Source organism: Rhinolophus sinicus, chromosome 16 (genome assembly GCF_057876585.1).
Source record: "Rhinolophus sinicus isolate RSI-liver-muscle chromosome 16, RSI-T2T, whole genome shotgun sequence".
Taxonomy (NCBI): Eukaryota; Metazoa; Chordata; class Mammalia; order Chiroptera; family Rhinolophidae; genus Rhinolophus; species Rhinolophus sinicus.
In genome coordinates, this window is record NC_142516.1 from 89,760,685 (window position 1) to 89,773,098 (window position 12,414).

Here is a 12,414-nt window from a genome sequence, read left to right on the forward strand (position 1 = left end):
TTTCCGTGTTTCCCCGAAAATAAGACCTACCTGGTTATATTATATTATATTATATTATATTATATTATATTATATTATATTATATTTTATATTATATAAGACCGGGTCTTATAGTAAAATAAGACCGGGTCTTATATTAATTTTTGCTCCAAAAGATGCATTAGAGCTGATGGTCCGGCTAGGTCTTATTTTTGGGGAAACATGGTTGTAGTCATATTCTGGTTAACGTCATGTTTACATAATGTTTAATCAAACTACATAACTAGAGTAACAACGGATTAGTATAAATAGACTTGGGAATAAACTCATCTGACTCCTTGTAAATATACAGCCCTAAACAATAGGAGCGGAAGGTGTGGCTGTGCTGGACAGCAGGCATCTAGCTGGGAGCATTCTGTGTGCGGCTGGCAGCGGCACACTGTAGCATCTCTTGTACCAATGATTTGGAAATCTGCACAATAAGAGTGTAATGTTTTAGTTTGCTATTGTTCTATAAATGATTGTTATACATGTTCTTAATTCTTTTATATTTCAGAGAGTGAAACTTGAAGAAAACTGGGCTCTGGCTCAGCAAAACTAAGCAGAAGAGAAACAGAAAAAGAAATAAGCACAATGGTTATAGTGAAATCATGGAGAAAAGGCCATTTGAAACCTTAGGTTATCTCATGCCAGGAGTTCGGGACCCATCACAGAATGAAGGGGAACACTTGGAAGAGACCAAAGAGGAGCGGGGGTGTACCGTCACTGGAGGTCTGGGAAATGAACCAGGAGATTTAGGGAATGGCCATAAAGATGAAAGATGGGAAAACATAAATCCTGAAGACAGTTTTCCAATTGTTATGTCTGCAGTTGAGTTGGACAATACACCAAAGAATTACCTCCCTAAGGAAGACGATGACTTGTTTCTAAGTTTGTCATTGAGGCCAAATGGAAGCTCTGTTACTTGTCCAACAGTGACGGAAAATCTTCCCCATGTCACCGGTGATGACTGCTCTGGCACGAAGGCAGAAAGCATACTGGAAACACACATCCGCGGTATTAGATGTCCAGGACCGAGTTACTAAGACCCCTTGCTCATTTATTCAGAAGAGAGAGATGGTACCTAGATTAAAGTCTCCCAAACAAAACAATTCTGTGCTATTGGTATGGACCCTGAACTTCAGATAAAGTTTTAAGAAAGGAGTAAATATAACTAAAAACGACTGAGCTTTTTTTCTCAGTTTATCCGATGAAGAATTACAGCTGGTCCCTAATAGACAACCCTATTTTGGTAGCTGGCCTGAGGGCCCTCATACGTGTGTATATGTGATCAGAGAGCAAAGATAGATGGTAGAAAGCTGGCCTGTCCTGACAGCAGGCGGCAATTGATTACATTGATGTCCACTTCTGAAGATGCTCAGGACCAGGAAACAGTCCAGGAGAAGCTATTGATAGAAAATGAAGATTTGTCTCTTCCAACTGAGAACATAGATTCAATCATAGAAACAGAAACAAATATCTTTGAAAGCTGCTTACTTAAACTGAATATCCCAGAGTGCCTTACACTCAACAGAGAATAAGTAAAAGAGGCAGAAAAGGATTTTCAGTTTGGCACCAAACTTCAACTTACTGGGACAGAGTCATACTAGTGTAAGAGAAAGGGAGAAATGTGGCTTATTCACAGAAAAGTCACATGGACTAAAATTTATTTTGGAAGAAGAAAAATATAATTTCAGAAATAAATAGTGAAGAAGAGACTAACGAAAACCACATGATCTTTGATCATCATTCATTATGGTTTTACTCTGATATTGTCAAAGATACTGTTTTAAATGTTGGGGGAGAAATTTACTCTCATTACCTGCCTATCGTGCGGGGAGGCCTGCAGGGTCTCTGGTCCCGCTCCCCACATAACGCAGGATATGGTGAGGCCAAAAAGGAACACCCACGGAGCCATAGGTAGGGGAGTCATACCACTACGGTCTCACTGGAGGCTGGGTTCACTGGACGTGCGACCTGCTGTCCGTTTTGTCTGCAACCCACCGACGACTCTCTTTCACTCTCCTCCTCTCTCCTCGGCTCTCCTTCGTAGCCGCAGCAGTTATATTAGTGGCTAATGGCTCAATGGCTACAGCTGACGGCCAATCAGCCACAGCTGACGGCCATCTACTACCTGAGCCAGCACCCCTCCACGTGAGGCCGAGAGCCTGTAAACTACTTTCTGGGGCTCTGTCCCCACACTGCCATTTAACAGACTAAGGCACTCTGTGTTTTACAAAAACCCTATTCATTCCGGTGTGCTACAGAAGATATCTTTTACAAGGAAGATACTGTTTTTGACTTTCAAATCTCACATAAGAGTAGATAATAAACGAAGTGACATGGGGTTTGCTTCTCCAGAAATTTTAAGTAGGGCACCTGATACCTGGTACGTATTTAGGATCACTCATGATCTTCACCTTTTAAAGGAAAGCTCTGGTGAGAAGCTGAAGCCACAGGAGGAGCCTCAGCCATGACAGTTCCTCCACACTGGAGAAAGCCAGATTCAACAGGCACTGACCTTGAGCTACTATTGTCACCAGGTTTGTCTTTCAACTAGTAAAGCTTTGTGGATCTATCTCCTGGAGTGACAGTGGGTAAATTGTGCTTATTTGCTACAAATAAAATATCCAGTTTAACATATGCAAGTAGTTTTTCAGGTGTTTCTACCTCGAGCTAGTGATTTCATGCAGTTAACTGACCTTGTGATGCTTTTCAGCAGTGGGAGTGGAGGACCCACAGCAAATGGTGCTTGATCTTCAGAGTCGAGTTCCCTGCCCCCACCTCTGTGACCAATAGTCTTACATGTCTGAGCATGTAGAATACTTGGACTCTGAATTTGAATAAACACTGGAAAGAATGAAGGAAGAAGGAGGCAAACAGGGAGTATGTGACAGAAGAAGAAGCACCTTTTTTAAAAAAAAAAAAGAAAAAAAGAAACTCTTGCTACTTTCCCTTATTTGGTACATGGCCCTTTCCTTTCTCATTCACATTATGGCACAGATATGAGAATAGTAAAGAAAGGGACGGTGAAGATTAAATGATGGGAAAAAAATCACCTGAAATAGTTTAATTTCTTTTTTAATTAAAGTTTATTGGGGTGACAATTGTTACTAAAGTTACATAGGTTTCAGGTGTACAATTCTGTATTATATCATCTATAAATCCCATTGTGTGTTCACCACCCAGAGTCATTTCTCCTTCCATCACCATGTATTTGATCCCTTTTACCTTCATCTACCATCCCCCTCCCCTCTTACCCTCTGGTAACCACTAAACTATTGTCTGTGTCTATGAATTTTTGTTTGTCTTGTTCTTTTGTTGTTTTTGGTTCATATACCACATATCAGTGAAATCTTATGGCTCTCTGCTTTTTCTGTCTGACTTATTTTGCTCAGCATTACACTCTCAAGATCCATCCATGTTGTCACAAATGGTCCTATTTCATCTTTTCTTACCACCAAATAGTATTCTATTGTGTATATAGACCACAACTTCTTTATCCATTCATCTATTGATGAACATTTTGGTTGTTTCCATGTCTTGGCCACCGTAAATAAAGCTGCAATGAACATTGGAGCACACTTGTCTTTATGTACAAATGTTTTCAGATTTTTTGGGGTAGATACCCAGGAGAGGGATTGCTATGTCACATGGTAATTCTATTTGTAAGTTTTTGAGAAACCTCCACACTGCCTTCCATAACAGCTGCACCAGTCTGCATTCCCACCAACAGTGTATGAGGGTTCCTTTTTCTCCACAGCCTCTCCAACACTTGTTACTATTTGTCTTGTTGATGATAGCCATTCTGACTGGGGTGAGGTGATATCTCATTGTGGTTTTGATTTGCATATCTTTGAAGATTAGTGATGCTGAGCATTTTTTCATATGTCTATTTGCCATTTGTACTTCCTCTTTGGAGAAATGTCTGCCCATTTTTCAATTGGGTTTTTTGTTGTTGTTGAGTTGCATGAGTTCTTTGTATATTTTGGATATTAGCCCCTTATCGAGGCACTGTTTGCAAAAATCTTCTCCCATTCAGTTGGTTGCCTCTTTATTTTGTCGATGGTTTTTTTGCTGTACAGAAGCTTTTAAGTTTTATATAGTCCCATTCATTTAATTTAGCTTTTACTTCCCTTGCCTTTGGAGTCAAATTCATGAAATGCTCTTTGAACCCAAGGTCCATTAGTACCTATGTTTTCTTCTATGCAGTTTATTGTTTCAGATCTTATGCTTAAGTCTTTGATACATTTTGAATTAATTTTGGTACATGGTGACAGATAACAGTCCAGTTTCATTCTTTTGCACGTGGCTTTCCAATTCTCCCAGCACAATTATTGAAGAGGCTGTCTTTTCTCCATTGTATATTTTTTGCTTCATTGTCAAAAATTATCTGTCCATATTTATGTGGTTTTATTTCTGGATTCTCAACTCTATTCCATTGGTCTATGTGTCTGTTTTTCTGTCAGTACCATGCTGTTTTGATTATTGTTGCCCTGTAGTACAAGCTAAAGTCAGGGAGTGTGATACCACCAGCATTGTTCTTTTTCTTAAGATTGCTTTGGCTGTTCGGGGTCTTTTGTGGTTCCAAACAAATCTGATGATTTTTTGTTCTATATCTTTAAAAAACGCCATTGGGATTTTGATGGGGATTGCATTAAATCTGTATATTGCTTTGGGTAATATGGCCATTTTAACTATGTTGATTCTTCCAATTCATGAGCACGGAATGTCTTTCCATTTCTTTGTGTCTTCTTCAATTTCTTTAAAAAAATGTCTTATAGTTTTTAGCATATAGGTCTTTCACATCATTGGTTAAGTTTATTCCTAGGTATTTTATTCTTTTTGCTGCAATTGCAAAAGGAATTTTTTTAAATTTCTTTTTCTGAGATTTCATTGTTAGTATATAGGAATGCAATGGACTTTTGTACGTTGATTTTGTAGCCAGCAACTTTACTGTATTCGTTGATTGTTTCTAATAGCTTTTTGGTGGAGTCTTTAAGGTTTTCTATATATATAGCATCATGTCATCTGCAAAGAGTGACAATTTAACTTCTTCATTCCCAATTTGGATGCTTTTTATTTCTATCTCTTGCCTGATTGCTCTGGCGAGGACTTCCAATACTATGTTGAAAAGCAGAGGTGACAGGGGACAGCCCTGTCGTGTTCCTGAACGTAGAGCAAAGGGCTTCCATTTTTCACCGTTAATTGTGAGATTAGCTGAGGGTTTGTCATATCTGGCCTTTATTTGTTAAGGTATTTTCCTTCTATACCTATTTTATTAAGTGTTTTAATCATAAATGGATGTTGTATCTTGTCAGATGCTTTCTCTGCATCAATTGATATAATCATATGATTTTTGTCCTTTATTTTGTTTATGTGGTGTATCACATTGATGGATTTGTGTATGTTGAACCATCCTTGTGCCCCTGGGATGAACCTCGCTTAGTTGTGATGAATAATCTTCTTAATGCATTGTTGCATTCGATTTGCTAGAATTTTGTTTAGGATTTTTGCATCTGTATTTATCAGAGATATTGGTCTGTAGGTTTCTTTTTTTGTGTTGTCCTTACCAGGTTTTGGTATCAGGGTAATGTTGGCCTCATAAAATGAGTTAGGGAGTACTGTCTCTTCTTCAATTTTTTGGAAGAGTTTGAGCAGGATTGGTATTAGATTCTCTTTGAAGGTTTGGTAAAATTTACTAGTGAAGCCATCTGGTCCAGGACTTTTGCTTTTGGGAAGGGTTTGGATGACTGATTCAATTTCGTTACTGGTGATCGTTCTGTTTTGATTTTCCAGTTCTTTGTGATTCAGCCTAGGAAGGCTATATGTTTCTAAGAACTTGTCCATTTCTTCTAGGTTATTGAATTTGGTGGCATATAGTCCATAGTATTCTTGGATGATTCTTTGTATTTCTATGGCATCTGTGATAACGTCCCCTTTTTCATTTCTGATTTTGTTTATTAGTGTCTTCTCTCTTTTTATCTTAGTGAGTCTAGCCAAGGGTTTGTCAATTTTGTTAATCTTTTCAAAGAACCAGCTCTTTGTCACATTAATTGTTTTCTATTGTCTTTTTCTTCTCTATTTCATTTAGTTTTGCTCTGATTTTTATTATTTCTTTTCTTCTGCTGACCTTGGGTTTCATTTGTTCTTCTTTTTCTAGTTCTTTAAGGTGTAACGTGAGGTTACTTATTTGGGATTTTTCTTGTTTCTTGAGATAGGCCTGTAGTGATATAAATTTCCCTCTTAAAGCTGCTTTCACTGCATCCCAGAAATTTTGGTAGGATGTATTTTCATTGTCATTTGTTTCTATGTATCTTTTGTCCTCTTTTCTAATTTCTTCTTTGACTCAGTCGTTCCTTTAAAGAATGTTGTTCAATCTCCACATATTTGTGCTTTTTCCTGCTTTCTTTTTGCAGTTGGTATCCAATCTCAAAGGCTTATGATCAAAGAATATGCTTGGTATGATTTCAATTTTCTTAAATTTGCCGAGGCTATTTTTATGTCCCAATATATGGTCTATCCTTGAGAATGTTCCATGTACACTAGAAAAAAATGTATAGTCTGATGTTTTAGGATGAAGTGCTCTATAAATGTCAATTATGTCCATTTCATCTAATGTGTCATTTAGGGCTGCTATTTCGTTATTTATTTTCTGTTTGGATGATCTATCCATAGCTGTCAATGATGTATTTAGGTCCCTAGTATAATTGTGTTTTGGTCAATATCTCCCTTTAGTTCTGTTAGTAGTTGCTTGGTATGTGTCTGTGCTCCCTGATTGGGGGCATAAATATTGATGACTGTTATGTCTTCTTGTTTTATAGTCCCCTTTACCATTATGAAATGTCCATCTTTGTCTCTTGTTACCTTTTTCACCCTGAGGTCTGTTTCATCTGATATCAGTATGTATGGCTATACCTGATTTTTCTCTGGATACCATTGGCTTGGAGTGTCAATTTCCACCCTTTCCCTTTGAGTCTATGCTTGTCCTTGTAGCTAAAATGTATCCCTTGGCGACAGCATATGGTCAGGTTTAGTTTTTTGATCCAATCTGCTACTCTGTGCCTTTTTATTGGTGAGTTCTGTCTATTTACATTTAGGGTGATTATTGATATGTGAAGATTTTCTATCATTCTATCTTTAGTTTTCTTGTAACACTGCGTCTCCATTGTTTCTTCGCCTTTTTGTTGTTTATTATTTCTGTGTGGTGGTATTCTATGATTTTTCACTCTGTTTCTTCTTTTATTACAGTATATATTTCAGTTCTGGATTGTTTTTGAGCAGTTACCATTAAGTTTATGTAAAAGAAAGTTTGATATTTAAAGTATTCCATTTTCTTCAGCATGCTTACTTTCTCCATTCCCATATTCCGGTTCAGGCCTTTACTCTCCCCCTTTTTATGTTTTGGTTGCCACAAACTGTCCCTGTTGATGGTGGTCAAATAGCATCCTTTAGTATTTCTTGTAGTGCAGGTCATGTGTTAGAAAATTCCCTCAGCTTCTGTATGTCTGGAAAGGTCTTTATTCCTCCTCCATATCCAAAGGATATCTTTGCTGGGTATATTATTCTTGGCTCATAATTTATCTCTTTCAATAGTTTGCATATTTGGTTCCGCTCCCTGCTGGCTTGTAGAATTTCTGCCGAGAAATCTGATGATAATCTAATGGGCTTTCCTTTGTAGGTGTCCGTCTTCTTTTCCCTGGCTGCCTTGAGGAGTCTTTCTTTGTCGTTGATTTTAGACAGCTTCAGTACAATGTGCCTTGGAGAAGGCCTGTTGGGGTTGAGGTAATTAGGTGTTCTATTTGCTTCTTGGATTCGAGGATCCAGTTCTTTCCACAAGTTTGGGAAGTTCTCACTGACTATTTGTTTGAATATACTCTCTATTCCCTTCTCTCTTTCTTCTCCTTCTGATATCTCCATTATTCTTATGTTGCTCTTTCTGATGGAGTCAGAAAGTTCTTGTAGAGTTCTTTCATTTCTTTTAAGTCTCAAGTCTCTTTCTTCTTCCATTCATGTCATTTCCAGGTTTCTATCTTATATGTCACTGATTCTTTCCTCCATCTGGTCAACTCTACTACCTAAGCTGGCTATTTCATTCTTAATTTCTTCTATTGAGTTCTTAATCTCCAGATATTCTATTTGGTTCTTTTTGAAAATTTCAATATTTTTGGTAAAATGTTCATGTTGTTCTTTGTGTTCATGTTGTGTTTCTGAGTTCATTAAACTGCCTTTCTGTGTTTTCTTGCATCTCATTGAGTTTTTTCAGAACTGCAATCTTGAATTCTCTGTCCTTTAAGTCACATATTTCCATGTCTTTAAATTCATTTTCTGGAGACTTTTCACTTTCTTTCTGAGCTGTTTTGTTGCCTTGGGTATTCATGGCAATTAGTGATTTATTATTTCTCTTCCTAGACATCTACAGGAGTGGGTTTTGCAACAGGTTGATAGGAAGAGGTCTTTCTTTTGTTTTCCAGCATGTGTTGGTAGAATGTTTTATTTTCTCTCTGACTGCAGCCTTTTTTTTTGGTCTCACACTGTAGTGTTATGTTTTCTCTGCACTATTCCAGCTTCTATCACAATGGGAGGATTTCCTGTTAAGGTGGGCTTCTCCTCTGTTAACAGTTTGCCTGGGTCATAAGGCGCAGAGTCCATGTGGGGATGTGGAGAGCTTTTGAAGTTCCAAAGCTCTTCTTGAACCAGATTCAGAGCCCATGTGTTTCAGCAGTTCTGTTTACTCCTGCAGGGATCCGCCCAGATAGGTGGGGACAGGGGCGGGGTGGGTTGTGAGAGGTGGCCCAGAGCAATGGTGGCGACCACCGCCACAGCCAGTCCTGCTTCCACAGCTTCTTCCCCTTTGCCAGAACTAGTTGGGCTAGGAATGTGTGTCTGCAGACCACATTTCTCAGAACTGCAAATATTCTATTCTTTTGATCAGACACTGCTACTGTTCCACTTCTAGCACTGGGCATGTGGGGGTTGGGTGAGCTCTGGAAAGGTAAGGAGGGGGCAGCTACTGTCAGTGCCTAAGGCTTCCATTCTCTGCAGCAGTGAGGGCTTAAACCACCATTTTCAGCCTTTTTCCCTCAGTCTTTGCTCCGAGGTCTCTGCCGTGAGCGTTCGGTTCAGCCGTGTTATATGCTGCCCCCTCAGCCCTGTGGGCCACAAGCAGAGCCCTAGCAGTCCGAGGTCTTCCCTCTCCCGCAGCTGTGGTAGCTCCGGGAAGCAGCGAGCTCGGAGCACTGAGCTTGGTCTGCATCCTGCACCCGCGGCTCCGTCTCCGCATTTCTCCCTCCCTCCTCCCCCGCGTGCGCAATTTGCCCACCTTTAGGTGAATTCAGTAGTGAGACTCTTCGTCTTGCCTGTCTGCTGTGCAGGGAGTCCTTTGTGGAGTTATAGTTGTTCAATTTGTTGTAAATTCCAGGGGAGATTTCCAGAGGCTCACCTCACGCCACCATTTTGATGATGTCCAAATTTAGTTTTCAATAGTTTAATTTTTAAAGACTGGAGGAAATGGAGCACATGTGCTAACTTTATCTGTAAGTCAGTTGCACGTGTAGATTGTTTCATGCAGTCGATTGCGCATGTCCCTTCCTTTAGGGACAAGTTGTGGGAACAAAAGGGGTCAGAGCTCCAAGCCCTGCAGCCCTCCTGTGTCTTCCTAATGTTTTTCTCCTGCACCCACCGGGGTGCCTGTGCCCGCTCCTCCCTCACAGCTTGTCTCCCAGAGGTTTTTACTTTGCTCCTAAACTCCTGCTCTTCTGGACAGACATGTTCCCCCAACCATGTCTCAGGCCCAGTGTGTCACAGTGATCAGTCTGCCTGCTCGTTGGGGTCTGGTGCCAGGTTTATCATTTTTGTAAGCTTTGTGAATAATCACATCTTAACTCCTGCAATTTTCTATTCTCCTAGATGCACCAAAGAAACATGCCAGTTTAAAAAATTAGAATGCATTTGTTTCTTTGGGAGAATTTTAAAAGATAATTGAAGTCATTTTAGGTCTCTGATCTTAATCCAAGGTCCATATTCTGAAATTGTGTGCAAAATTTTTTTGTGTAATTTTTCTGGGAGAAACAACATAGATTTTATCAGTTTCTCGAGGTGGCGGGGGTGGGGGGGTAGTCCATGACCCAAAAGATGAACAATTATTCATCTTAGAACAGTACCAGAAAACAGTAAGGCACTGTGGGAACAGACTCTAAACCTCCTCCTCCCTTGAATGTACAATACCATCCTAATCACCATGATGATCAAGCAGCCATTAATTAAGCTTTGGAAAGCTTTTTAGAGGAAATAGACCTTATTCATCAAATAGCTTACCTTCTAAATGAAGAGATGAGACTAACACAAAACAAAATTATTGCACATAGAAAATGTAAATGACAAGCTTATGAATATTTTATGAGTGAGGTTAGCAGCGCTATGGGGATTGTGGAAGAGACTGTGGGGTTATGGTTTTGTCTGGGGTAGTTTATTTATGGAAGTGAATTATAAGCAGTATTTATACAAATGTGGCTTACAAGAAAAACAGGGAAAATTTCACATTTGGAAATGACATATTCTTAGAAAAGGAGAGGAGAAAACTGGAAGTCGAGGCTATAGACTGATTTGTGTGGCTAGGTTCTCTCTATGGCCAGTGGCCTTGTAAATGGGGCAGGGAAGTGAAACGAATCACGTGTCAGGAATGGCGCAGACACAATGGGGTGACATAATACAGCCCGATAAAGGCCTGAAGAAACCCAACTGCCCATGTTGCTAGAGATATGTGAGTAGAGCAAAAATATTTTGTGTGGTCTGGACATTAATTGTTTGTGAGGATTCTTTTCCCCAAGACACTCTTATGTGGAAGGAGCAATTTCCAAGACTAAAAGTTGGTATAGTTGCAATGTTTAATACATGTCACAGGAAAGGACTAAATTTTATGCCCTGTGACAGTACCATATAAATGCGATATATATTCATATTTATATTTATATTTATAGTTCTATTTAGTGAACAATGAGGTGTATTGTTTTACATATATATACATAAGCATTTTCATTGAGTCTGGATGGTGTTCCCTAATAGAGGATAGAGGTCTGAGACAAACCAACTCCTGTGTTAGCTGAAATATCTTCAAAACCAGGCTTTCACCATCTAGATATCATGTTTGCATACCTTCATATTTAGGGTAAAAATCTGTGTGACAGATTTTTACACAGAAGATAAAACTTCTTCCTTTTTTTTTCCCTCACAGAATCTTGGTTGCCTGATGGCTACATGGTTCCTCTCTACTGGAAGGCACTGAATGTGATCTATTTGCAATGGAAGACATCAGAAAAGGTATGTTGCTAAGGCTTTTAAAGAAGAATTTCAAAAAAACAAAACAATTGTAGACAATCCGTTCCTCAAATATAACATGAAAGGCTACATCCCTTATATTACATTAGAGAAGGAATGTGCATATTTCTTTCAATCAGTCCTAAAGAGAAAGTAACACTTAAGCCCCGAACTTTGTGTGGTGTGGGCTGGTGTAAGGACCAGTGGGTGACCGAGGTGCCCATTTAGGAGAGTCCTTTGTTCCTCATTATGTCTTTTCTCCTGGCCAGCCCGCCGTCTTATGCTGAGATGATAGAGGAACAACTTAGTGTTCTTGTGTGTCTGACTGGGAGGCGCCTCATTGTTGGTGTTCTATTGGTCCAGAGGGAGACATGCCAATTCTGGCAGGCTGTTCATTTTCCAAGTGGCTGGAGAAGGTCTGGCTGGGAAAAGTAGAAAGGTCCCCAAGACTCTGGAAAGGCCGGTGCTCTGTATAATGGAATGGGGACAGTGCACTGGGTTTCTGTTTACAGTAGTTGATGGTGATTTAAATGTGCGGAGGGGCAATACTAGGGGTACATTTTGAGACAAATAGTAAATCAAGGTTTAGTGACACTATATAGAATTATATAGTTCAGGATAGTGGATCTTTCTTAACTGTTCTTATTAGTACTGCTGGGGGGAAAGTAGATTCGTTTTGTGTGCCCAGTGAGTAAAACCAAATACATTTTTCTAAACTTGGTATCTCCTCATTCCCCATGGCAATCTTATTGCTACCTGAACACACACACACACACACACACACACACACACACATACACACACTACTTTAAATTGACACTTATGGTTATTACTGTGTTTCCCCGAAAACAAGACCTAGACAGACCATCAGCTCTAATGTGTCTTTTGGAGCAAAAATTAATATAAGAATTATATTATATTTATTATAATATATAAAATATATAAAAATTCTATTATGTTATATTATATTATATTATATTATATTATATTTATTATATTATATTATATAAGACCTGGTCTTATATTATGGTAAAATAAGACTGGGTCTTATATTAATTTTTGCTCCAAAAGACGCATTAG

The 12,414-nt window shown here is 39.0% G+C and overlaps 1 protein-coding gene across 6 annotated transcripts in view; it reads left to right on the forward strand.

The window, feature by feature from the left end:
- The window catches only part of N4BP2L2 (NEDD4 binding protein 2 like 2), a 96,262-nt gene that overhangs the window by 60,572 nt on the left and 23,276 nt on the right, over positions 1-12,414 (forward strand). For 5 of the 6 annotated variants that reach the window (XR_016019321.1, XM_074330096.2, XM_074330090.2 and 2 more), the window contains one exon: positions 536-2,366. Coding sequence is in view for 2 of the 6 variants with exons in the window: in XM_074330096.2 (XP_074186197.1) it covers positions 536-542 (7 nt within the window). In the remaining 4 variants the exon portion in view is untranslated. Of the gene's footprint in view, positions 1-535; positions 2,367-11,251; positions 11,338-12,414 lie in introns of those variants that run through there. The other variant, XR_016019320.1, reaches the window with a different exon arrangement.